The 22,259-nt window shown below is 58.6% G+C and overlaps 1 protein-coding gene across 3 annotated transcripts; it reads left to right on the plus strand.

Moving 5' to 3' along the window:
- The first annotated feature begins 2,388 nt into the window (after positions 1-2,388).
- On the plus strand, positions 2,389-20,830 carry BLACAT1 (BLACAT1 overlapping LEMD1 locus). 3 transcript variants are annotated; one of them, XM_070497562.1, is made up of 2 exons: positions 2,389-2,503; positions 17,116-20,830. In XM_070497562.1, the coding sequence occupies exon 2, from the start codon at positions 17,150-17,152 to the stop codon at positions 17,249-17,251; it is 102 nt and encodes a 33-aa protein (XP_070353663.1). In that variant the 5' UTR covers positions 2,389-2,503; positions 17,116-17,149; the 3' UTR covers positions 17,252-20,830. The 3 variants fall into 3 exon arrangements, with proteins under 3 accessions (XP_070353663.1, XP_070353661.1, XP_070353662.1); XM_070497560.1 differs by lacking the exon at positions 2,389-2,503 and adding an exon at positions 8,104-8,276; XM_070497561.1 differs by lacking the exon at positions 2,389-2,503 and adding an exon at positions 9,831-13,028.
- Positions 20,831-22,259: the final 1,429 nt, after the last annotated feature.

Here is a 22,259-nt window from a genome sequence, read left to right on the forward strand (position 1 = left end):
CCTGGGCTTCTAAAGCCAGTTCCCAGCAGCTCAAGGGCCTGTCTACAAGTTCCTTCTGCCCAGAACTCTTCCCTGCCCCTCCCCATCCCATCTTCACTGAGCCTCGTCATTTCATCCTTTAGGCTTCCACTTAGATCTCATTTCCTCAGAGAAGCCTTTCTGGGCTCCCCAGAGTAGACTAAGAGCCCCTGTTATGCACGCGCGTGCACACACACACACACACAAACCCCTTGCACCCAGTGTCTCCTGATTACCTTATATCACACCAGTCAGTGCCTGTCTTGTCCACCAGACTGTCTGCTCCAGGGCAGTGGGCACCAAGTCCACCGGGTCACCTGTGTATCCCCAGCGCCCGGCACCGAGCCTGGCATTAAGACATGCTAAATCATTTGTTGAATTAATTGCTGAAGTCCGTCACTCCTGCCTCTGGGTTCAAAACTTGCCTATATAGCACCTCTCACACAGCTGTAATTCTATTTTTTTACATGACTGTCTCATCTGAATCTTTTCCCTTTGTATTCCTGGTGCCTAGCCCACGTCATGGCACAGGAGTGGTCCTGCATATCACTTCCTGCATGAAGGAATGAATGAGTGGGCATTTCCTTTGCAGACACTTAATGAGCTGTCTTCCGAAGTGGGCCTAGGGAAGGCCCAGGAAATGAGGAACAAGGTTAGGCTGGGGCTGATGAGGCTGGAGAGAGAAAGCAAAGAGCTTTAGTGTCATCGCCTCTTTGTCATTGCTGCTGTGTGGAGGGCAGGAGATGGCCCCAAGGGAGCGGCCTTGGTCACGAAAGGGATCCTCTCTGACTGAGGTGGGCTTGGCTCAGGTGACTGACCCCAGCTGCCCTCATCTTCCTTTTTCTTGGGGAGGGGGTGGGTGAAACGAGAGAGGGAGGAGACACTCTGAGATCTCCAGCCTCTGGGCTTCCTTTTCCAGATTCTTCGTCCCCAAGACACCAGCCAGAACTGGGAGGAGACGGGGGTCAGGCCGGGGCGGGCGGCAGGGGAGGGAGGCGCAGCCAGCCGGCTGGTGTCCTCCGGTGTTTGGAGCCAAGGCCCCAGGCTCTCGGCCCCTGCAAAGCAAGGCGAGCCGGAGCTGTGAGGTGAATGCAAAGAACCGGGCGAGCTCCCAGCCGGGCGCCGCCGACGGCGTCCTCAGCCACAGCCCAATGAGAGGAGAGCAGATAATTTATTCTCTAATCCCGGTTCGGGCGCCGGGCGCTGGCGAGTGGCGGGGGCTGGGGGGGTGGGTCTCCTCTTCTTCTCTCCCCCTCCCGCCGGCCGCCCCCTCCCCGCCCCTGCGGGCTCCCGGCGCGCACACACACATTTCCTGACAATTAGCGAGCACACCTTGGCCGCGCGGCCTCCGGCGGCGCCGCAGCTTTTGTCTCCCGCCCGCCGGGCCGCGAGGCGCGGGCGCCCGGGCGCGAAGTTGCCGCTCCGACGCGCTGCTCCGGAATGCCGGCCGCCGCTGCCGTCGGGGGGCGCGGAGGGCGGGGTGGGCCGGGACGCCGGCTCCGGGGTTTGGGGTCTGCAAAAGAGAGGAGAAGAGAGAGAAAAGTAAGGCAGCGCTGCCCCCTCTTCCTTTGTTATAACCCTGAGTGTGTGCTGGCGTGAGCGCGCGCGGGAGTGTCTGTGTGCGCGAGTGTGTGCATATGTGTGCGTGCATGTGTGCGCACGCGTGTGCAAATGCGTGCGTGTGTGCGGGTCGGGACCGGCTGGGGGAGGCGGGACGCGAAGGCGCCAGGCGCCTTTGCCTGAATCCCGGGTCTTTCTCGCTCTGCCCGGAACTCGGGCGTGCGGGCAGGTAGCCGTCCCGCCCCCGCCTGCTCCTCCAAGGACTGAGCTCGGAGTTTGTGCACAGACAGGCACCGTGCGGGGGCCGAGTCGGCTGCGCCCGGCCTGCAGGCGAGGGAACGTGGCAGCGCCCGCTGAGGGTCTGCCCCAACCGCAGAGGGCGCACGAGGGGGTCTCCGGGCCCGGCGCTGACGCCGCTGCTCGGCCCCCTGACACTAGGGTAGGAGCTCGCGATGGCCACTGCGAGCTCGGGAAAGGCGCGAGGCTGAGGAGGTGGCTGGTGGGGCCACGGAAGGAATGGGGGGCGGCGAGGCGAAGTCTGTCTAAATGCCAATTCCCTGAAGTTCAGCGCATCGGCCGTCATTTCATACCTTAATGCATATTTATGCTGCGCCGAAATAGGCTTCATAATTAACTCCCGGAGTCATCCGCAGAGGTTAAAGGGACCCCGAAGATTTGTGCATTGATTGGGTACCACGGTGCTGTGTGTGTGTGTGTGTGTGTGTGTGTGTGCGCGCGCGCGCGCGTGTGCGTGCGCCCCGTGCGAACCCATTGAGAAGAATAATTATTTTTCTCCACTGGAAGCTTCAGCAGAGAATCAGACAAGGAGGGAAGAGAGAGAGAGAGATTGGAGAGGGAGAGAGAGAGAGAGAAAGAGAGACAAAGGAAGTGAGTGCGAGAGCGGAGACGGCTTAGCATCCGAACTGTGAGTACAGAGCGAAAACACCAGGCAGAAAGTGCTGCGAGTCGGGGACCCCTCGGCCGGGTTGAGGGGCCGGGAGCGGCTGAGGAGGACTCGCCTCTTCGCCAAGGGGTTTGGCTGCGCGATGGGGGGGCCTTGAGGCATGGGCGGACTCCAGGACGCGAGCGCAGGCACTCACCTGCGAGCCGGCGCTGACCGGCCGCGGGCTGCGTCAACCGCCGCCCCAGGTCGGCCGCGGGGAAGCCCCCACCCCGCCCCCATTGCCTTTGTTCCTTTTAAAGGTTTTTGCAGCTGGTGGGATTCCGTGGGGAGTGTGAGAGGGAGCTGGAGCCCTGGCTCGGGAGGTAGCCGGGTCTCCCTCTCCGGCGGAGAGACCCGCCGTGGGTGGCTCCTCGCTTTCCTTTACCCCAGGATCTGGGGCGGGACGGGCAAGGGGCTATAGATGAGGCAGGGATCAGGACGTTGTGACACCTGTGCACTTGTTTGGCACTAAGAAGGGAAAAGCAGAGGTGTCCCGAACCCCTGGGGCAGAGATCCCTCAGGAGACCCCATCCTGGGAGGCCGGGAGAAGCCATTTCCTTGGACAAAACCACCAACTCTTGGCCCTGGGTTCTCCTCCCACCTCCCTCCTGAATTCTAGGGCCCACGCGCACCTAAGAGGGGCTGGAGCCGGAGACCCGCCCGGGAGCGGGAGCCTGGCCCTAGTCGGGCAGATGAGGCCGCTCTGGAGACCAAAGCTGCTCACTTTCCCGAGAAAGGGTCTCTGTCAGGATGCCCCCAGGGAACCTGGCTGGCCCCCGGCCCCTGCCTCTACCAAACCTCTCAGTAGAGGGCGCCTGGGAGCCCGAGGGAGAGCCCTCCCTGCCCGACTACCCTTCGCAGCCTGCCTTTGGGAGCGCTGCTGTCCTGCCTTCCTGCCTCGACCCCCATTGGGGAATTCTTATTCGGCTTGGATTTTGCTCTTTCTGATGGCTTTTCAGTGTACCTTCATCTGCCAGGGAAGAGCCTGGCCCAACTTAAGCCTTAAGAAGGCTAACTTGGGAGGGAAATTCAGCTCTTTTGAGGCTGGGATGGGAGCCCCAGGATCAGAGTTCTGAATTGATTGTCCTCTAAGAAGCCCCCTGGAGGGGCAGCGCTGGTGGCCTGAAAACCTTGCTTACGTCCTCCAGCTGGGGCTGGGAACAGCTTTCCTCTCTCTTGCTCAATTCCAGCTTCCCATTGCCCCGTCAGGCCTGTGACAGTCAGGAGAGAGAGGAAGCTCTCCCCTACACACACACACACACACACACAGAGGAGAGAATATCCAGTTGGGCCCACTCTCCTAGAGGCAATGAAGAGGAAGGAGGGACCCTCAAATAAGAAGGACTAAGTTCAGTTTAACCCCCTAAGAGGCAGCATGAAGGCTCCGGGTGGTGGGGGAGGCCAGGGGTCAGGGTGGTAGGACTGCTGTGACTGCCATCACAGGCCTCTGGCCTGTCTTCCCACTGGACTGCCTGCTTGGTGGCTGTGCCTTCTGGAGGGCTGTCCCTGGTGCCTAGCACAGGGCCTGTCCCATTGGCTGTGCTCAGTGCATGTCTGCCCCTGCTGACCTCTCCCCACTCTTTGTCTCTGCCTGCCTCCTCCTCTGAGAGGTCCTCCCCAGGGCCTGGGGCGCCCAGCTGTGTCATTCTTTAGGCGGGGCCACCGTCCCCTATGTAGGTTGACGGGGGCATGGGAGGAAAGGAGTTGGGGAGGAATAGGGCCTGGGCAGAAGTTAGAATGTTTTGAAAATCAGGACCTGTTCGGGTTGAAATGCATGTGAGTTTGCCAATGACCTGTTATTATATTTTCCTTTAACAGCTTGACTGCTCTGAGAGGCAAAACTGTGGCCCAGGGCCTGTGCTTGGGGAGGCTGGATTCTGGTGACTCGTCACTTCCCTGTGTTCTTCTCCCTCCCACAGCCCAGCCCTGGGGCTTGGTAGCGATCAGATGCAGGGTGGGGGGGGGGGGTGGGGGCTGGAGGTGCAAAGCTGTGGAGACCCCCCCACTTCTGCCTTTGCTCTCTCCTTCCTTCCCCTGGTCTCTCTTGGCCTTGATTGTCTGCGGCTGTCCCACGTCTCCCTTCTCTCCCCTTCTCTAAGAGCCAAGGGACCCTGCCAGACTGGGAGCTCCCTCTGTTTGCCTGGGAAGGCTCAGAACTGAGGCTCCTGAGACAACTAGAGAAAGCTCTTGGGAAAAAGAACCCATGCCTGACCTCTCTGTTCTTTCTCGCTCGGTGGAGCAGCACCCTCCCCGCTGGGGCTCCAGAGCCAGTGAGGAGGGAATCTGAGCTGAGCTTGCTTTGGAGGAGAGATGGAGCCGCGAAGCAGCCGAGGTCTGAGGCATGGGGAAGGCTACCGAGGGTCCAGAAACAGGGAGGTCATCCTGTTGTTGGTAGCAAGCGCACTACTGGTCTGGTTCCGGCCTGGAGGACAATGTATGGGAGACTGCCAGGTCCATCTGGAACTAGTCTTCTCCTGGGTCAGCTCTGGGCCAGGGATTGCCTCCACAGACCCATTCCAATTACAACTCCAAATGTGGAGGCTTATTTAGGGCAGACGCAGCAAAATCAAATCCCTGTGGCTCCTCTGACGTTTTGGTGGTGCCTCCCCCGACCCCATGGTAAGTGGAGTCAGATGCCAGGGTGTGTTCCCTACCCTCACCCCCAACCAGCTCCAGCACAGGCACCCTTCTCCTAGAGAGTCCAGGATGACGGAGCTCCAGGCGTGCGCCAAGCCTGAAATATGGGAGGATCTAGATCTCTCGTCCTTGTTTCCAAGCTTCATCAGCCATTCATTCATTTGTTCATTCATTCAACAAATATGAACCTGTATCATTCAGCCCACATCCTTAGAATAATGCGGTATGCTTCAAGTGTAGTCTCCTCTAGGTTAGAGTTGGTGAGGGGGGGTGAGAGCGAGTGCCTCCTATTCAGTATCTTCTTAATCTCCTGGTTTCCTGCCGCCATGGGCAAAGACACAGGGCTGCTGGGCTTCAACCCCCAAAAACAGGTACAAAAAATCTCTGACAGGTGAAGACAGCTCCAGTGTGGACGCATGAAAGCTGGGAGTTGATGGGACCTTAGGTTTGATCTACCTAGCCTCCTTCCAGGTCCAAGAATCCCTTCTACAGTAGGGTGCCATTATCGAGCACCTATCGTGTGCCTGGCAGTGGGTCTGAGAAGTGGGTGTGCACCCTGTGTTTGACTTCCTCTGGTGACTTCCTCTGGCTCCTTTTGGAGCAATTCTAGCTCTTCTTCTGTCCTGTCTCTGGCTGAGCCCAGTCTGCGCCCCTTTGTCCCTTCCTCTGTGGCTTCATCTCTCCTGGAGGGCAGACGGCTCCCTAGCCCCATCCCCACTCCTCTCCTTGCCAAGGAGTGCCCCCCATCTGGCTTCTCCTCCACTGGAACCCTCTCCAACCCCTAGTGCCAGGTGTAGGCTGAGGCTCAGGGTGCTGTGTGCCCTCAAAGGGAATGGTGGGACTGGGGGCTCCCGAAAAAGGGAGTTGCTGCGGCCTGTTCCTCAGTGAAACAGGCTTCAGTTTCTGGGCTGGACCAGGTTAAGGGACTTACTGCTGGAGAGGGGAGGGCACACCGCGGGGCCCTGCAGTGTCTGCTCCCTGGTGAGGCAGCCAGCCCTGAGGGGGTGGCAGGAGGCGGGGAGGCCCCCAGTCGGCCGCTCACCCTCCCTTCTCCTCTTCCTCATCTGCTTCCTCCTGTTCTGCTGTTTTCGCTCTCCTCCCTCCAGTGTCCTCGCTGTCAGCGTTCTTCCTCTCCAGGCGCTCTCCTGTCTCTCTCTCATGTTCTCTTGCCCTCTTTTCTAAGAGCAAAAATGCCCCCCAACCTCTGTCAGCCTCAGTTTCCTCATCCTCCAAATGGGAGAACTAATAACAGTGTTTGTGGCACCGAACGATTATAATTAACAGGGGCCTGGCGCTGGCGTGACACATAGATTTCACTTAATAAAAAACTAGTTCCTTTCCCTTTTCCCCTTCCCTTTTCTCCTATATAATTTCTCCTACGTTTCCATCTGCGGTTACCTCCTGTCCTCTTCTTCCGCAGCTTCTCTCAGCATCTCGTTCTGCCCCTCCTAGTCCTGTCCCCTCCCCTCCTCTGCTTTGTCTCCCACCTCCTTTTACTCCCTCCTGGCTGTCCCCACTCCCCCAGCTCCTGCCACAGGCAGCGGCAGGGCCCAGGCTGTGCTGACGACAAGAGCAGGCGGCAAGGGCGGGTGGCTGGCTCCGCTTCTCATTAGAGGCCCAGGAATGTGTGGAGTCATGAGGGACAATGAGAGCAGCAGCAGGAAGAATGGGGCCTCTGTCGGGGCAGAAGTTGCCCAAATCCGGCTCCGCTGAATGGGAGTACCTGCGGGGCCGGGGAGGGGGAGCTCCGGAGGTGGAGAGAAGGTCACAAGTGGTAGGCACCGGGGGACCCGCTGGGCTCTCTGGAGTGGCTACATGGGAATTCTTGGCATCTGCTGGCATTTCTGGGGAGAGCTCAGACCTCAATGGTGACTGTCTGTCCCAGAGCAGCCTCTCCAAGGGGACAGGGCCAGGGAAGCCAGAGAGAGAACATCCCAGTGGCCCTGTGGGGTGGCCTTTATGTACAGCTCCTTGAACTGCCTGGGCCCCAGCTCTCACCCCCAGCAGAGCGGCAGAAGGTTTGGGGGTGGCCACGGAGAAGACAGGGATAGTGGGATGGCCCCAGCTTGAAGAGGGTGAGTCCTTGGGGTTCTCATCAAGTGGTGGCCCTTCACTGGGAAGCAGATTCTCAGGACTGGAGGAGCAGAAAGAGCAGTGAGGCCCAGCTGGTCTGCCTCCGCTCCCTCCGCGTTCCACAGGGGTCTGGGCAGGCCGCTGCCTGAGACCTGAGAGCTGTTCCTCCTCTTCATCCCCCAGGGCTCCTCGGCCAGAAACCCCTTGGAGAGAGACTGCCCCCTCTGGAGTTTACTCGGGGCTTGTCAGGTGGCCTGGGGCTGGCAGGCGGGCACTCTAGGATGGATCAAACTGGCTGTGGCCCAGAGTCAGAGGGAAGGACCAGGTGGCGGGGGGTGGAGGGGCCAGACCTGAGCTGGTCTGAAGGTCTTCGAAATAGAAGGACAGACAAGTGCGGGAGCAGAAGAAATGGGGGGGGGGAGCACAGAGTGGGGGTCTGGGCAAGGAGAGAGGCTGGGGCTGCAGAGACAGGGAGGGGCAGTCAGGCGGGAGAGGGGGCCTCCAGGGAGCCGCCTCAGGTCTCCTGCCAAAAATTAAACTATAAAAAAGCAGGAGGGGAGCAGCAGGGGAAGGAAGGAGAGAAAGGAGCTGAGGAGGGAGGGAGGGGACAAAACAGCCCCTCCACACCAATAGCCCGGCAGGAGATGTGAGTAATACATGGCTGGTTCAGAGGGAGTGAGATCAAAAGCGAGTAGATACAAGAGGGTTGTGCTTCACCGACCAGACAGCAGAGGCTCAATGAGACCTTTGTTGCCCAGGCCCGAGTTAGGGCTGAAGGAGTACCTGACCCCCGCGCCCAGCAGCCCCCACACCCACCACCCCCAGGCAGGGGGAGGGGCGTCGGGCCTGCCCCAGTGAGTAGAGTTGGGCACGGCTCAGACCAGGCTGGTGGGTGGGAAGAGGCAGGAGGGCCTGCCCTCGCTGGGCTGGGCGTGGAGCTTCTGGGGTAAGTGGAGGAGTGAGCGGCTGCCTGGAAAGCAGGAAGTGGCTCTGCGAGAACTGTGAGGGAGCCTTCGAGGGAGAGGGGCCTGGCTGGGCCCCCCAGGTGAGCAGGCTCTTAGCCCCCAGCCCCTGGCCCAGTGTCTCTGCGAGGGGACTGAGGGCATTCTGCTTTGAGCCCACGGTTTTGCAGGTCCTGAGTCTGTGCTTTGGGGGCCTATGGGAGAGGAAGGGAAGGAGAAGCAGAGGCTTCTGGGGTCGGGGCCCATGATCAGGTGGATCAGGTAGGGAGTTGGAGGATGTCTAGTTTGGCCCTTAGGTTAGGCAAGACTGGTGTGTGCGTGTGTGTGTGTGCATGTGTGCTGTCACTGGGGGGTGTGGGAAGCCCAGTTAAAGGAGTTCCTTCCAGCCAGGGTCCTGCAGGGAGCCAGTGATCCTGCCTCTGCGGCTGGACACAGCACCGAGGTGCCTTTGCAGCTGCTCCCTAACAGAGACACAGGCTGATCTGGGCCTAAGGCTTTTTACCATCCTGTTGGGGGTCCCTGAGAGGTCAAGGCCAGGCTTGGCAGTCTGAATCTCCTGGGTCTTCCCTGAACTCCTCTCCTCCAAGGCCGATGCTTGCCCACATCTGACCAGCACAGGAGAGGGCACGCGGGGACAGTCCTTGTGTTTAGAACACATCTCTTCCAGGGTCCTGAGGCCTGGGCTCCCCTCAGCTCAGCTCTTCGCCCTAGTCCTGGAGCTGCCTGTGCCCACCACCGTACCCTGCCAACGGGAGGGGCGGAGTACCAAGCACCCTGCCCACGACATCGCCCGAAGGGGATGGTGCCGAAGCTGGCTGCCCTCAGCTGGTGGGGGTCAGGCTCAGGCCCTTTCCTGCTTCCACCTAGGTGGCAAGACAGAGATCCCACTCCACTTTTAACCAGGCAGTGGGTACCGTTGGTAGCCACGTGGACTAGTCTAGGAAGTGCGGGCCAGCCCCCTACCTGTGCTCAGGAAACTTGTTCACCCTGCTAAAGGAAAGGCAGGCTCTTGTCTCTGCTCTTCTTTACCCAGACCCTCCTTTGCCCTCTGCTTCCTGTGGCTGGACTAGAAAGGGTTAAGCTTTGTAAGGAGAAAATCTAATGTGGGGCCAGCCCTGGGCATCGGCAGTGGGAGCATTGCAAAGATCCGGCCTTATTCCCTAGGGGAGGGGTAGTTCAGGACCCTGAGCAGGGGGCTGGAGGCTAATTAAGGGAATTTGAGGACGTCCTTTATGGCCAGGAAGCCACCCCTTCTCATACCCTGGAGTGAGGCCCATTGTGCGGGGCCTTTGTAGGGTGAGAACTGGAAACTCATTACAGGGATGGTTTTAATGCTTCTGGGGCCAGGGCAGGTGGCGGGGCAGTGAGAATGAAACCTGGGGGGCCCAGTACCTCGAGGGAGGCAGTGTGGGTGGGTGGGAAGGGGAGTGAGGGCTCCCCAGATACCCCCAGCTCCCTGTGTCCTTTTGAGATTCCCGCCGCTGGACCCCCTCAGCTCTGCTGTGGCCTATGGCTTTTCATTCCTATGTGATTGCTGTTCTAAACTCATGTAGGGCTAAAAGCCATGGGCTACAGTGAGGGGCGTGCTCCTTCTCCTGCAGCACCTGCACCTCCCCACAGGACCAGACTGGGAGCCAGCCACGAAGCGGGCACCAGAAAGGGGCTCTACTTAGGGCTGCGTCATGCAGGGGATCTGGTAACCCAGGGTCTGGGGGCAAGGCTGTGTGACCTTGGCCAACTCACTTCACGTCTCTGGACCTAGTCCCTCACTCTGAAATGAAGAGGCTGGTCTGGTGATTCCAGAGGCAGATTCCCTCTGAGGATGGAAGGAGAGATTCAGGGGGTGCTGAGGTCTCTGAGTCGGTTCCTTCCCCTTGCCAAGTTACTGAGCCCGGCTCATGCGCAGACATCTGGGGGCTGGAGTTGGGGGTGCTGGCCGCGCAGCGCTCAGGCCTTTGCTCGTTGCCTCCAGGACAGCCTCTGCTTCTCAGCCTCGCTCAGTTTTTCTCTGTGGTCAGCTTGGAATCCTCCGCCTTGTTCTGTGGAGGAGAGACCTTGGGACTTCTCAGTGGCTGAAATGGGAGAGCTCAAGCCTGCCACTTGGGGAGAGGAGGTTCTACAGGTGGGCTAGGAAGGCAGCTGCCCCCCACGGGCTGCATTTGGAGCCCAAGGTCCCTAGCTCCTGGTCTGCTACCCTGTCCAGGATTTGCCCCCCTTCTCCTGGGTCTGTGAATGACCTGCTCTCCCTATTCTCTCCTGCCTGTCACTCATCTTGCCTGGCTCGCCAGGCATCTATCTGCTCTCACCCCCAGCCCCCCATCTAAATCTGCCTAACGCCCTCCCAGCCATCCTAGAAGACTCCCAACAGATGGAAATAAGGCAGGCAGTCTGGCTGGAGCGGCAGAGGAAGCACCTCGCCTCCCTTCCCCTTCCAGCCCTCAGTCTGTCTAAGACAGACCACTGGAGAAGCACAGAGTACTATATTTGGTGTTGAGAATCAGAAGGCAAGTTACTTATAATGTCTCAGAGCCCTTAATTTCTCTGGCCAACATTTACTTAGTGCCTGCTGTGCCCCAGGCATCGTCTGTCCATCTCCCCGCACTAACTCATTGCATCCTGGAAGCGACCCTGTGAAAAAGGTGCTGTTATTATCCCATTTTACTTCTGGGGAATCTGAGGCACAAGGGAGCTAAGAAATGGCCCGAGTTCCTATGGCTAGTCAGGGGCAGAGCTGGGATTTGAACCTGTGCCCTTACCACATCATGCTGGCATAGAGAGCCAGCAAGCCAGTGCATGGGAAAGTACTCTGAAAACTGGAGAGTGCTGTTCTCACAGGAGGGGAAGGTCTCTGTTGGATGCATGTCCACAATTGGCCCCGTGGCCCAACTCTAATCACCCTTTGTCCATCACTGGTTTTCCTTTTCCAGCAGGAGCGGAGGGGGAAAAAATCAAAACAATAGGAGAAGCAAAGAGAAAGCCCAAGCCAGCTGGGTTTTTGCTGGGGCCGATCCAAGCCGCTTCCCCGCCTCAACCCTCCTGCCCCGGCCCCCGCCCAGCTTGGCTGGTGCAAGGAACAGGGTGAGGGTTTGTCAGGGTTTTTCACCTGCCCTGCCCTCCGGGTTCTCTTGCCCAGAGATCAGAGATGACTAGCACCTTCCCCCACCTCCCTCCTTGTGCAGCTGTCCCCAGCTCAGAAGGAGCCTATCCTCCCCCTCACTCCGCTCTGAGGACATCCAGCACCTAATTGCTTGCCTTGGCTCCTCATCTCCTAATTGGAGAGCCAGGTTGGAGCAGCGCCCCCTTCCTGCCCCTGCAGCTGGTCTCTCTCAGGAATACTGTTGCACAGTTTGCTGGGAAGGTCCCAGCACTGGGCTGGGCCTGGGCGGAAGGGGACAGCTCCCCATGCAGAGGTTATGCCTCCGTAAAGCTCCAGCAAGGCAAGGCTCTCCATCGGGGTTGCTGAGTGTTAGCTGAATTGTGAACTGGGAGAAAAGCAGGATGGTGTAAGCTGCCATGGGTGGGGACGCCAGAGACAGTCCCACCTGGCCGGGCCTGGGCCTGGGGCGCTGCTAGGGTTACAGAGTTGCAGTTCCTACCTATCCTTTGTCTCTTGGCCTCTGCCAGCGGGGCAGGCCTGGAGACGACGGGCAATTCTATATTTCACATAATGGTTGAACTGAATTGAATAAGCAAGCTGGCCTCATGCCCTCTCTCCCTGGAGGATTCACAGATCAGAGGGCTGTGTCTGTCCTGTCCCCTGCCTGCAGACAGCTGAAACCTAAAATGTGCTGCGCAGTCTGTGTCTTTTTCCCAGTGCTCAGAGAGGCCAAGCATAAGGCCCCCCTTGGCAGAGTGGGCCCGTGTTTAATAGCGCTGAGATTCAGGTGACTCTCTCTCTGGTTGTATTTGTCCCATTTTTAGTGGAAATGGAGTTTGACTGCTAAAACTCTACTGCTTTCTGAATGCACAGATATAAAAAAAATCTCTGCCCCTTCTTTAAAAGGGGATGGCACTAAAGTTTGACCTCTGGGGGCCCTTGTGGCACTGACAGTCTGGACTGCCGGTTTCCTAGCTGCTGCCGTATGTCAAGTTAATGACCCTCATCACGCTCCTGACTACTCTTAGGGTGGGCCAGCCTCTGCCAAGCAGGCCTGGAAGACCCTGGAACCAGGGCATAAAGACATTTCAAGACTATTAGTGTTTTGACCCCACCAGCTCTCAGGACCCGCAAGTTCCTCAGAACCTGTGGTAAATGCATGGCTGCCTGTGCATTCTTGAAAGGTGGGGGGAGCTTCCCCTCTTTCTCTACAGGTGGGCAAGCAAGGAAACAAAGGGGGCTGGCCTGCGCAAGCCATCGAAGCTAGAGAGGGCCTTGGTTCCAGATTCCAGGGCACTCAGTAAGCGGGAGGCTGGAACTCAGTCTCAAGCAGGCCAAGAAGGAGTTAATCTCCAAGGAGAATGCGGGCTTCTCCCAGACTGGAGCCCTGTGCCCAGCTCGGGCCGCCGCTGCCAGCTCTGGGCAGCAGCCCTGGGATCTGTAGTCCGTGCCGCCCCCCACCCCTGGCCTGCCTGTTTATCAGCACAGCCTTGCAGACTACAGTTCCCAGAAACCTACAGAGGCCAGGCTTTGGGGGAAGGGATGGGGTGTGAGGCTCGGTGGCAGCAGGAGAGAGAGGGAGAGAGAGGAGGAGGGGAGAGAAAACCCAATTCACCCCCTTTCTCTCTGAGTCTTTCTGCCGGTGTGTCTGCTCCACCGCCCAAGCTAATCCCCCAAATCCGGCCTCCTCAGCCGCAGCTGCTTGCCTTCGCAGTGCTGAATGGCGCAGGCAGGGAAGGTGAATTCATATTTTAATTACGGAGGCGCGGTGCTAAGGGAAGCCTGGGAGGGCGGGGGGCTCAGTATTGTTCCAGAGGTGCGAGGGCGCTCCTCCTCGCTGCATCTCTTCTCGTTTGCCCTTTACCTGGGGCGGGGGGTGCCTTGCTGGAAGCTACTCTGCTTCTGCCTTGGGAGGTGAGAGAATGGGGGGTGGACGGGACAATAGCCCTTGTCTCAGAATTCCTGGCATGTCCCAACACCTGTAAATATCTTCCTCCCCTCCCAACCCTCACTGCCGCCCACTTTGATGGAGGACATTGCTAAAATCTGAGACACCCAGGAGTTTGTGGTCTGCAAGCCTGGAGCCCTGGCCTTCTCCTCATCTTAGTTACTAGCCAGCCGTGAGCCCCTTCTTCCTCTTGTTCTTCCACGTGTTCCAGCAGTCTCTGACTCACTGCCCCATTTCTGCTGGAGGTGCTAGGGTTGGAGGACCCTGGGAGGGGGTCTGCAGGGAGGCTGGGACCCTCCTGGTGATTTAGGATGATGCTCCATGTGTTGGCACCTCTTTTCTGGCCCTCAAAGCTGGCTGCACGGAGGATGATCTATGCCCCAAGACCCCAGGCCATCTTGGACCTGAGCTGTGAAAAGGCCAGAGGAGGGTGGGGAAGACACCAGGGCCAACACCTTGCAGTCAGATGCTGCCAACTGTGGGGTAGCAAGGCTTCATCCAGTGTCCACCTCCCCTTCCTTCCTATTCTGGGTTTCTGGGGGCTATTTTCCTGTTCCTCAGCCCCTCCTGGGCTATGGGCGTGAAAACGGAGGTTGGAGGGGAAAGCTGCAAGGTAGGAGGGGAGGTTTCCATCGCGAACACAGATGAGTGGGAGTGCACCAGGCATTGGTCCACTTGCTTCATTGAGACTCTCGGACTCTGTCCATTTCAAACATTTGGACCCCTTTCCCTCGAGTAGACATAGCAAGAGGAGGTTCGCCAGGACCTGGCTTTTCCAAGGCGCCCTCCAGCTGGTGCTGGAGCCCTCCGCCAAGTGTGAAGGGAGAGAGGCAGGGGCACAGAGAGGAGCAGAGACCACAGCCCTGCAGAGGGGCCCCCCAGGTACCTGCTGGTGGGGCAGAAGGATTCTGGGGGAGGAGGAGTGGGGCCCACAGCAGGAGGGACACTGAAACGGGAAGGGGCCACTGCTCCATGCCTCCCCAACTCAGGGGCTGGCTGGGAGACCTGAGAGGCATGGAGCCCACACTGCCTCCAGGGCTTGGAGTCGCGCACCGGGCAGTGAAGACCCTGTCAGGTCCTGGTAGGGAAGCGGGGGGACAACCAGAGCATTGTGGATCAAAGACCCGAGCAGAATAACCAGGCTGTCCTTGTACTCTCTGTCCTGGAAACAGAAGCCCGGGGATCCCAGGGAGGCAGCCGGCTCTCGGACGCTTCTCAGAGCGGGCCCCTCGCCCAGCTCTTGAGTGGCTTAATTCAACCCTCCTTTCCTCTGATGTGTCGGTCCTGGTTCCTCCTACCCCCACCCCCAAATTTCCCTACAGTGAGCAAAAAAGTCAGGGTTTTCTCATCTTTCCCAAAGGATCTCAGGGAGGACTGGTCACTGCAGGGGGTACATTCTGGTGTTTTTAAGAAAGAGCAGGGGGCCAGCCCGGTGGTGCAGCAGTTAAGTGTGCATGTTCTGCTTTGGCGGCGCGGGGTTCGCCAGTTCATATCCTGGGTGCGGACATGGCACCGCTTGGCAAGCCATGCTGTGGTAGGTGACCCACATATAAAGTAGAGGAAGATGGGCATGGATGTTAGCTCAGGGCCAGTCTTCCTCAGCAAAAAGAGGAGGATTGGCAGCAGATGTTAGCTAAGGCTAATCTTCCTCAAAAAAAAAAAAAAGAGCAGGCATTGGAGGGGAAGTTGGGGGGACAGGGAAGAGGACCTGTGCACCCTGGGACCAGAGACCCTGAGCTGCCTTTACACCCAGGGCTGGGGAAGGAATGGGGAGTGATGGTCAAAACTACTGCCTGGCTTGTTTTAGTTTTGAGTTCCTTCCCCAGATCAGCTCTGTGATGCCTGCTGATCTCTCCCTGGACATTTTTCCTGAAATCACGGGAATGTTTTGTTGATAGTACCCTTGACATGCAAACCCCTAACAAAGAAAGTGTATGCATTACAATTACTGATTACAAGGTCTCCCTCCCTCCTTTGTGATCAGGCTAGGATTCTGACTGCCCTTGTGGCCCCTCAGGTCTGGGGTCTAAGTATTAAAGTTTGATTAACCTCCTGTACACTCAAATAAGGAAATGAAGGCCCAGAGAGGTACAGCCACTTGCCCAGAGTGACACAGCATGCCTGCGTCAGAGCCAAGAATAGAACCCAGGCCGCCTAAGCCCCCGTTTAAAGCCCTGTCTCTCTCTAGGTTTGTCACAGGAGAGGGATCTAGAGAGAGCTGCAGTAGAGACATCTAGAAATATAGTAGTTGTGTCTCGGCTCTGTCTATGTATATCCCGGAGACTGCTCTCTGCTCTCTATATAGACTCCAGAAGAGTGGGTGTGGATGGCGCTGGAAGCGGGTGATTAAATAACTAGTCTACCTCCCCACGCTGACTTGAGCAGGGCCTCCTGCCCACCCAGCTGGCCACTGGAAATGCACCGCCCCTATTCGTTCTAGTCATCAGCTGCATGCCAGGATGCGGAGGGTGAGGCGGGGGAGTCTGACAGGCCTGGCTCCGCGGTGGCCGCAGTGCTTGCTGAGGGCCTGCCAGCTGGGCCTCTGCTCTGCCTAGAGAAACTCAAAGGAAGTTTGTCCAAAGGAACAAGGTTGGCCAGACCTTTTGAACTGTCCAGAGAGCCAACACCTGGGTCTTGCCAGGTCCCTCAAAAACAGTGGAACCTCTGCAGATGTGCTAGCATTTGGGGCCTGGGACATCTGATGACTCTCCTTTGCAAGAGGGCTGGGGCAGGGCCACGCCTCCAGCTTCCTTATTCCGAACCACCCCCCCCTCGCCCCCCTCCAGAGAGAGAAGTGATTCGACCCAGGCCCAGGGTGCTCTCCTTTGTGTTGGGCTGGTCTGCTGGAGCTGACGCGAATGCACTTCTGCTCCCTTCAGGGCAGCCACCCGGCGAGGAAGGGCGGAGAAGTGAGCTGGAGGACTGCTGGGGCAGGGGAGACCTCCAGGAGTGTCTGGAGGCTGGAGAGAGGGGTGTTGTCACAGACTGAGCGCTGACCCGAAGCCCCCTCCCGCCCCAGCCAGACTGCCACAGAAGCCAGAGGGGCCCTTGCCTCCTGTGCTGAGGGCTGGGCTGTGTCAGCCAGAGGTGGGGACAACGGGCCCAGCTGGGGCAAATCCAGCCTCAGCCTCCCCCTCAGACTTGCTTTTGTGCCAGGGAGGAAACTCTGTTTACCCTGATGAACTTACCTCCCCAGCCCTTTGCCCAGCACAGGCGCTCAATCAAATGGCCTCGCGGCTGAAAGAGCTCCGCTGTCTGTTCTCTGCAGCAGGATGAGGGGGTCTGTGTTGCCCTGGGCAGTCAGAGGGAGTCCATATGTTCCCCAGAGATTTCCCTAAGGGAGGCAGACAACTGGGACTGCCAGGGAAGGAGGAATCTGTGACTCAGTTCCAGGTGTCAAGGGGGAGGCTGTGCGGGATGAGGGACTTTATTCAAGGTCCACCGAGCCCCTCCCTTGGGTCCTCGGACTGTGTGACTTAAAGGAGGAGTGGAAACCCTCACCTCTAGCCTGTGTAAGGTGGCAGAAGCCAGAGCTTATCTCCAGCCACTTGCTTTCTGTTCGCCGACCACAGGTGTGTGGGGATGCGGTGAGCCAGGGGGCGGGGAGAGCAAAGGCGGCTGCCGGGCTTCCTCTTCCCACCCGGGACTCACCCAGGCTCCAGTTCCAGGAATGACATCAGCCCCACGCAGACCAGGAAACACCGAGGTTTCAAAGAGGCTGCTGTTTGTTGGCGTGACCCCTCCCCAGCCAGTGTGAGAGGTCTTGCAGGGCGGGCAGCCTGGGGAGCGGTGGTGATGGCCAGACCCGGAGGCTCTGGGAGTGTTAACTCCAGCCTACTTGTCTCTCCCGCCTCTCCTCCCTCGCCCTCACCTGCAGATCTCTGGTGAGCAGCCCCAGCCTGGCCCAGGGCATGCCCCAGTTCACCTTCGCCTGCTTCTGCGGCCTCCACGGCTTCTGCAAGATGAAGAGGAAGAAGGAGGAAGCTCACAGAGAGCAGGAAACGGCGGTGTGAGCAGAACCGGGCCGTTGCTCAGCCCCTAGCAGGTTCAGGCCTGAGGGCGCACTGCTGGCCGAGGCCTGGAGCAGGAAGTCTCCATTGCACTGCTCTTCTCAGCTTGGCCTGACTCCATCTACCCTGAGGGCTTCGGCCTCCTGCTGCCTGCCGGGGAGCTTCCCATCCCGAGACCTCCCTGGGGAGAGGCCCCGGCCACACCCACACTGGGGCCAGCCAGGACCTGCGTTGGCCTCCCAGAGACCGAGAGGCCTGCGGAGGCCCCAGGAGTGATGCTTCTTTCCCGCCCGAGGTCAGGCCTCCAGGGACTCTGCTCAGGGTCTCCTCCCCTGAGGGCCTGCAGCCCTGGACCAGGACCCTGGCTGCTCTGCCGGAGGCCCTTCCCGCAGCCCTGCCCCTGGGGGGCCCTCAGGAAGGAGGGCGGGTGGAGGTGGAGAGGAGCCCCCTCCAGGCCCAGGATGTAGCCTCTCCCGGGCCCGGCCTGAGGCAGGAGCCTCTGCGGAGCAGCAGCAGCATCCACAGGAATGTGGCCGGAGAGATGAGTCCTTTCCCGCCAGTGTCCTCCTGGGCCAGGTGGAGCCAGGCCTGAGGGGGCAGCCTAGTTGTGAGGGGATGGCAGAGTGGGGCCACTGGGAGGCTGGGCAGACGTCCTCTGCCTCAGTCGGGCAGGCACCCGGCTCTGTCTCCCTCTCCCCAGCTCTCCCCACACGCCAGAAAGCACCCTTCCCTCGCACCCGGCCTCTCTGAGCCGCTCGCCTCCACCATGCCTCTTTGGCAGCAGCACAGATGTGGGGGGCCTTTCCCCAGGCCCTGGCTCCCCTCAGGGACGACTTCCTGCGCCAGACCGAGGGAGCCCTCTCCTGGACTGAGCCGTGCCCTCTCTTCCCTCCCCTGTCTCTCGGCCTCTTCCTTTCTCTTCTCAGAAGCCATAGAGGGGGAAATGCTTGCATGTGGTGCCTTTAGGGGAAACTCTGGGGGGAGGGGTCCTCTAGGACTTTCCCTCTAATCTCCCCACCCCACCAACCTTAGCAGTCAGTCTCTGCTCCCACTCCCACCCTATTTCCAGGAGGTAAGAAGCAAATGAAAACCATTTCATTCCTTCTTTCCTCGCTTCCCGCCCCGTCCCCCCAATATAACTTAGCCTCCATCACTGTGCCGGGACCTCTCAGGTGCTAGAGGGTCCTGCAACAGCAATACCAGAAGCAGAGACACTTTAGGCAGATTCTGTGGCTTTAGCAAATCTGCCCTCCTTCACCACAGGAACGTTCAGCCCAGGAACTGAGTCAGACCCCCTCTGGCAGCCAGGAACAGGATAGCCTTTGACAGATAGCAAGCAATCTGGGCAGAGGAGGCCAGGCCCCAGGACAGAAGGAGGGGCTGTGCACTCCTCTCCTTGCAAGGTGGGCCTCTCTGGGCAGTTAGGGAGGGCAGGAGGCCTCCTCCACTGGTTCCTCCGCAGCCTGGGAGAAGCAAGGGCACATCCTACCTTGGCAGCCTTTGCCTGTCCAGCTCACACCCTGTGCTCAGGGGCATTGCCTGGGCTTCTGGCAGATTTGGTGGGATCCGGGTCATCTTGGTGAGGCCAGAGCCTAGCCAAAGATTTCTCTCCTCCCACCCCCTCCTTTGCCCCTACTGCCCAGCCCCAGCCTTCTTCAATCTGTTATTTCCTTTTATATCCAAAGAATTATAAACAGAAGTCCTTCCCTCAAGGAAGCAGCAAGAAAGGCCAGTGGAGTCACAAGGGGCAGAAGAAAAACTCCCTGGTTCTTTGGCCTTTGGACTGTAGAGGCCTCGGGTGAGGTGGAGATGGGCAGGAAAGCTTTCGGGGGCACCTCGATACAGAGGCCGGAGAGCCCGCCTGTGGGCATGCGTGTCCCTGGCGTGGCCTGCGGGGCTGCAGCCCTGGAGACAGCACTGCGGAGGCGGAGGAGGAAACTGTATCCCCGAGAGTCAGCGGTGTTGGGTGTTCTGTCCTGACCACATGGGCTCACCCGGAGGAAAGGTCAGGAGAACGGAGAACACATGCGGGAGCGGGTGGCAAACAGGAGCTGCCCCTCCATGCCTCCCAGGCCTTGGCAGAGCCATCAGCACAGGGTTGGCAGCAAGCCTGCTCAGAGAGCTCCTGCCCCTGGAGGGCTCCCTTGGCTCCACAGGGACACTGGATATCTTGAGCCCTTGCTGTGGGAACATCGGAGAGGTCCCAAGGTCAAGGTATTTCTGAGTGTAGGCCCAGCTGGTGCCTGCAGACAGCTGTCCTTGGCCTCGAAGCCAGCGGTCCGTTCACCCAGGACAAAGGTTGGGGCCAACACTGAGGCTGAACTGGCCAGAGTAGGAGGCGGCAGCAGCTTTGAGCCAGACACATCCCACATCTGTTGTCCCTGTTTCCTTCTCAGGGACGTGGGGACTCAGCTGCTCTCAGCACCGCGGAAGGCAGTCTGCAGACCTGTTGCCCCTCTGCCCCCGGGTGAGCCCAGGGAGAGGTCTAAACCAAAAAGACAGAAGCAGCCCCAGTGCCCACGCCCTTGCACCCCAGGCCTCAGAGTTCCAGGCAGGTTTCTCTTCCTCCTGCTCCTTTGGGGCGTGGGGGTCAGGCCACCTTGTTTCTTGCCCTGCCCTGAGTCTCACCCCTTCCCAGAGATCAGGTTGTATAATTTTGCCCCCCTGTTTCTAATCCCCTTCACTCCACAGTTCTCTCTACGTTGAAGTGGGGGCTGGGAGCTCCTGGGGTGGGGCAGGGGCCACAAGTAGATAATTCTGAGGGGGGGTTGGGCCTCTTGTTCTTGCTGCGTGGCACTGAGTCCTCCTTGTGGAAGGGTGGGAGGCCTTAGCTTCTCTGGGCCTCAGTTTCCCCATCTATAAAATGGCCCATTACTCCTCTTGTGACTGGAGTACTGTCTGGGACCCTGGCCCAGGGGACCCCGAGGGATGTCTTGGTTGAAGTCTTTTTTTATTAGAATGTAATTTCCTTCTCCATTCCCAGGGAAGCAGTTTTTGAATGTAGCATGTGGGTCAATAGAAATATATAGAGAGGAGGCCAGCCCCGTGGCCGAGTGATTACACTCATGTGCTCCACTTCGCCAGCCCAGGGTTCACAGGTTCAGATCCTGGGCATGGACCTACACACTGCTCATCAGGCCATGCTGTGGCAGCATCCTGCATAAAAGAACTAGAATGACTTACAAGTAGCATACACAGCTATACACTGGGGCTTTGAGGAGAAAAAAAGAAAAAATAGATTATTTTTGGAAAAAAAGCAATAATTTAACTAACTGAAATATGCATGAGGTAGCACGTGGGCTGCAAAGAGCATTGTGCTGGGAACCAGGTCTCCTTGGTTCTACCCTGCTTGGACACTGATGACGGAGTGACCTTAGGCTAATCACGTCCTCTCTCTGGGACTTGTTTCCTCAGCTATAAAGAGGGGATTGCACTAACGTCCTCTAAGTCCCCCTCAGAGTCCAGGGCTCTGTGGTCTGGGAAGTGGAGCTCAAGCCACAGAACCAGGGGGCTTGCAGGTTTCCTGTGCCCCAGTGCTGTGCTCCTTGCATGCAGCAAATGTGTGGGGAGGGTGGGTGGGTAGATATGGTAGATCTAAGAAATGGTGGGAGTGAGAGGGAAAGCCAGGCACCGAGAGCTTCTCCTGCTAGAATCCTCCCCGAGCACTCCTGCCCAGGGAGCCAGGACTACTTGCAGCTCTGCCTCCTGCAGCCAGGCCCAAGAGGAGTGAGTGTCTCCAGGCTCGCACAGGTGCCACTTTTGTGCACACGTTCTTACACACACAGACACCACTCCTTGCAGATGGGATTTCAAGGACCGGCTCCTGCCCCAGTTATGTAACCCACAGGCTTCCCTCTGCACAGCTGCTGGTGAGTCCATCTCCAAGCTGATGGACCCACCCCACCTCATCGCCTTGCCTTCTGCAAGGGAAGTGCCTCAGGCTGCACTCTGCTCTGCCTACAGACTGAATGTGCATTTTGCCCAGTGCTCTGGGGTGTGCTGCTGGTAGGATGGGCCGACGACTATCTTTGGATGGACAGCGGCAGCCACCAGTTTCCCAGCGCTCCGCCGTGGCTGACTCCTGACCTCGGCAACTTGCTTCCTCCCTCCCAGCCTCTATAAAAGAGGGTAAGACCCATTTCTTCCCTACCTCACAAGAAGGCGTGCAATGCAAGGGCATGTTGTATCAGATGTGCCCAGGTGCAGCTTGAGCTTTTGGAGACAGACACTCAATTCGCGACCATGAAGACAGACTTTGACCAGAGAAGGAAACCTCTGGCTGCTGTGTTTGGTGGGCTCCCTGCAGGCTGGTCCGGAAAGCCTGGCGTTCACCCTGAAGGTGGCTGCTGTGTTCAACATGTGATGGGGCCGACATCAGCGCCAGAACCAAGAACCAGAATCTGTTCCCAAAGAATGAACTGACACTGACGCTGACACAATAAGCAACAGCAGGAGATAGCCATCACCGCCATCTCCCTGTTCCCAATACCAACGGCTTCCTAAGGCCATGTTATGTTGCTAAAGACTCTAGGAGCAGGGCGTTTGGCTTCTCAGAGGAATCCCCTACCTCCCAGGCCATACCCACAGGTCAGTGCCTACTGTATCAGGCGGTTGTGGCCAGTCCTGCCTGGGCTCCCTTCTCTAAATTGCTGTGGGATCAGCACCACAGACCATGAAGAGGAAACAGAAACCTTGGCTGTTCACAGGGGAGCCCAGGAGGTCAGGACCCTCCACCAGGAGGGTGAGATGTGGGGGTGATCCAGGGCCTCCCTGGAGGACCTGGTTAAACTGAGGAAGAGGTTCCAAAAGCAAGGAGCCCACATAATTGGGCAGCTCAGGCTCTGGCAGGAACCCCAGGCTCTGGAGTTCAAGGGTTTCCTAGTGGGCTGCTGGTCTATCTCCCTTCCTTTGGGCAGCCTGCCCTCCTCCTCAGCTCATTCCTGTGTTCCATCCGAGAGGCAGGGGGAAGGCTGGAGGGGGAGATGGCAGGACCCGGACGAGATCCTCAGGA

This window comes from Equus asinus, chromosome 25 (assembly GCF_041296235.1).
Source record: "Equus asinus isolate D_3611 breed Donkey chromosome 25, EquAss-T2T_v2, whole genome shotgun sequence".
In the NCBI taxonomy this organism is placed as follows: Eukaryota; Metazoa; Chordata; class Mammalia; order Perissodactyla; family Equidae; genus Equus; species Equus asinus.

Bases quoted from the DNA above. Each gene is read 5' to 3' on its own strand.
- BLACAT1 (XM_070497562.1), top strand. From the start codon at position 17,150: ATGCCCCAGTTCACCTTCGCCTGCTTCTGCGGCCTCCACGGCTTCTGC.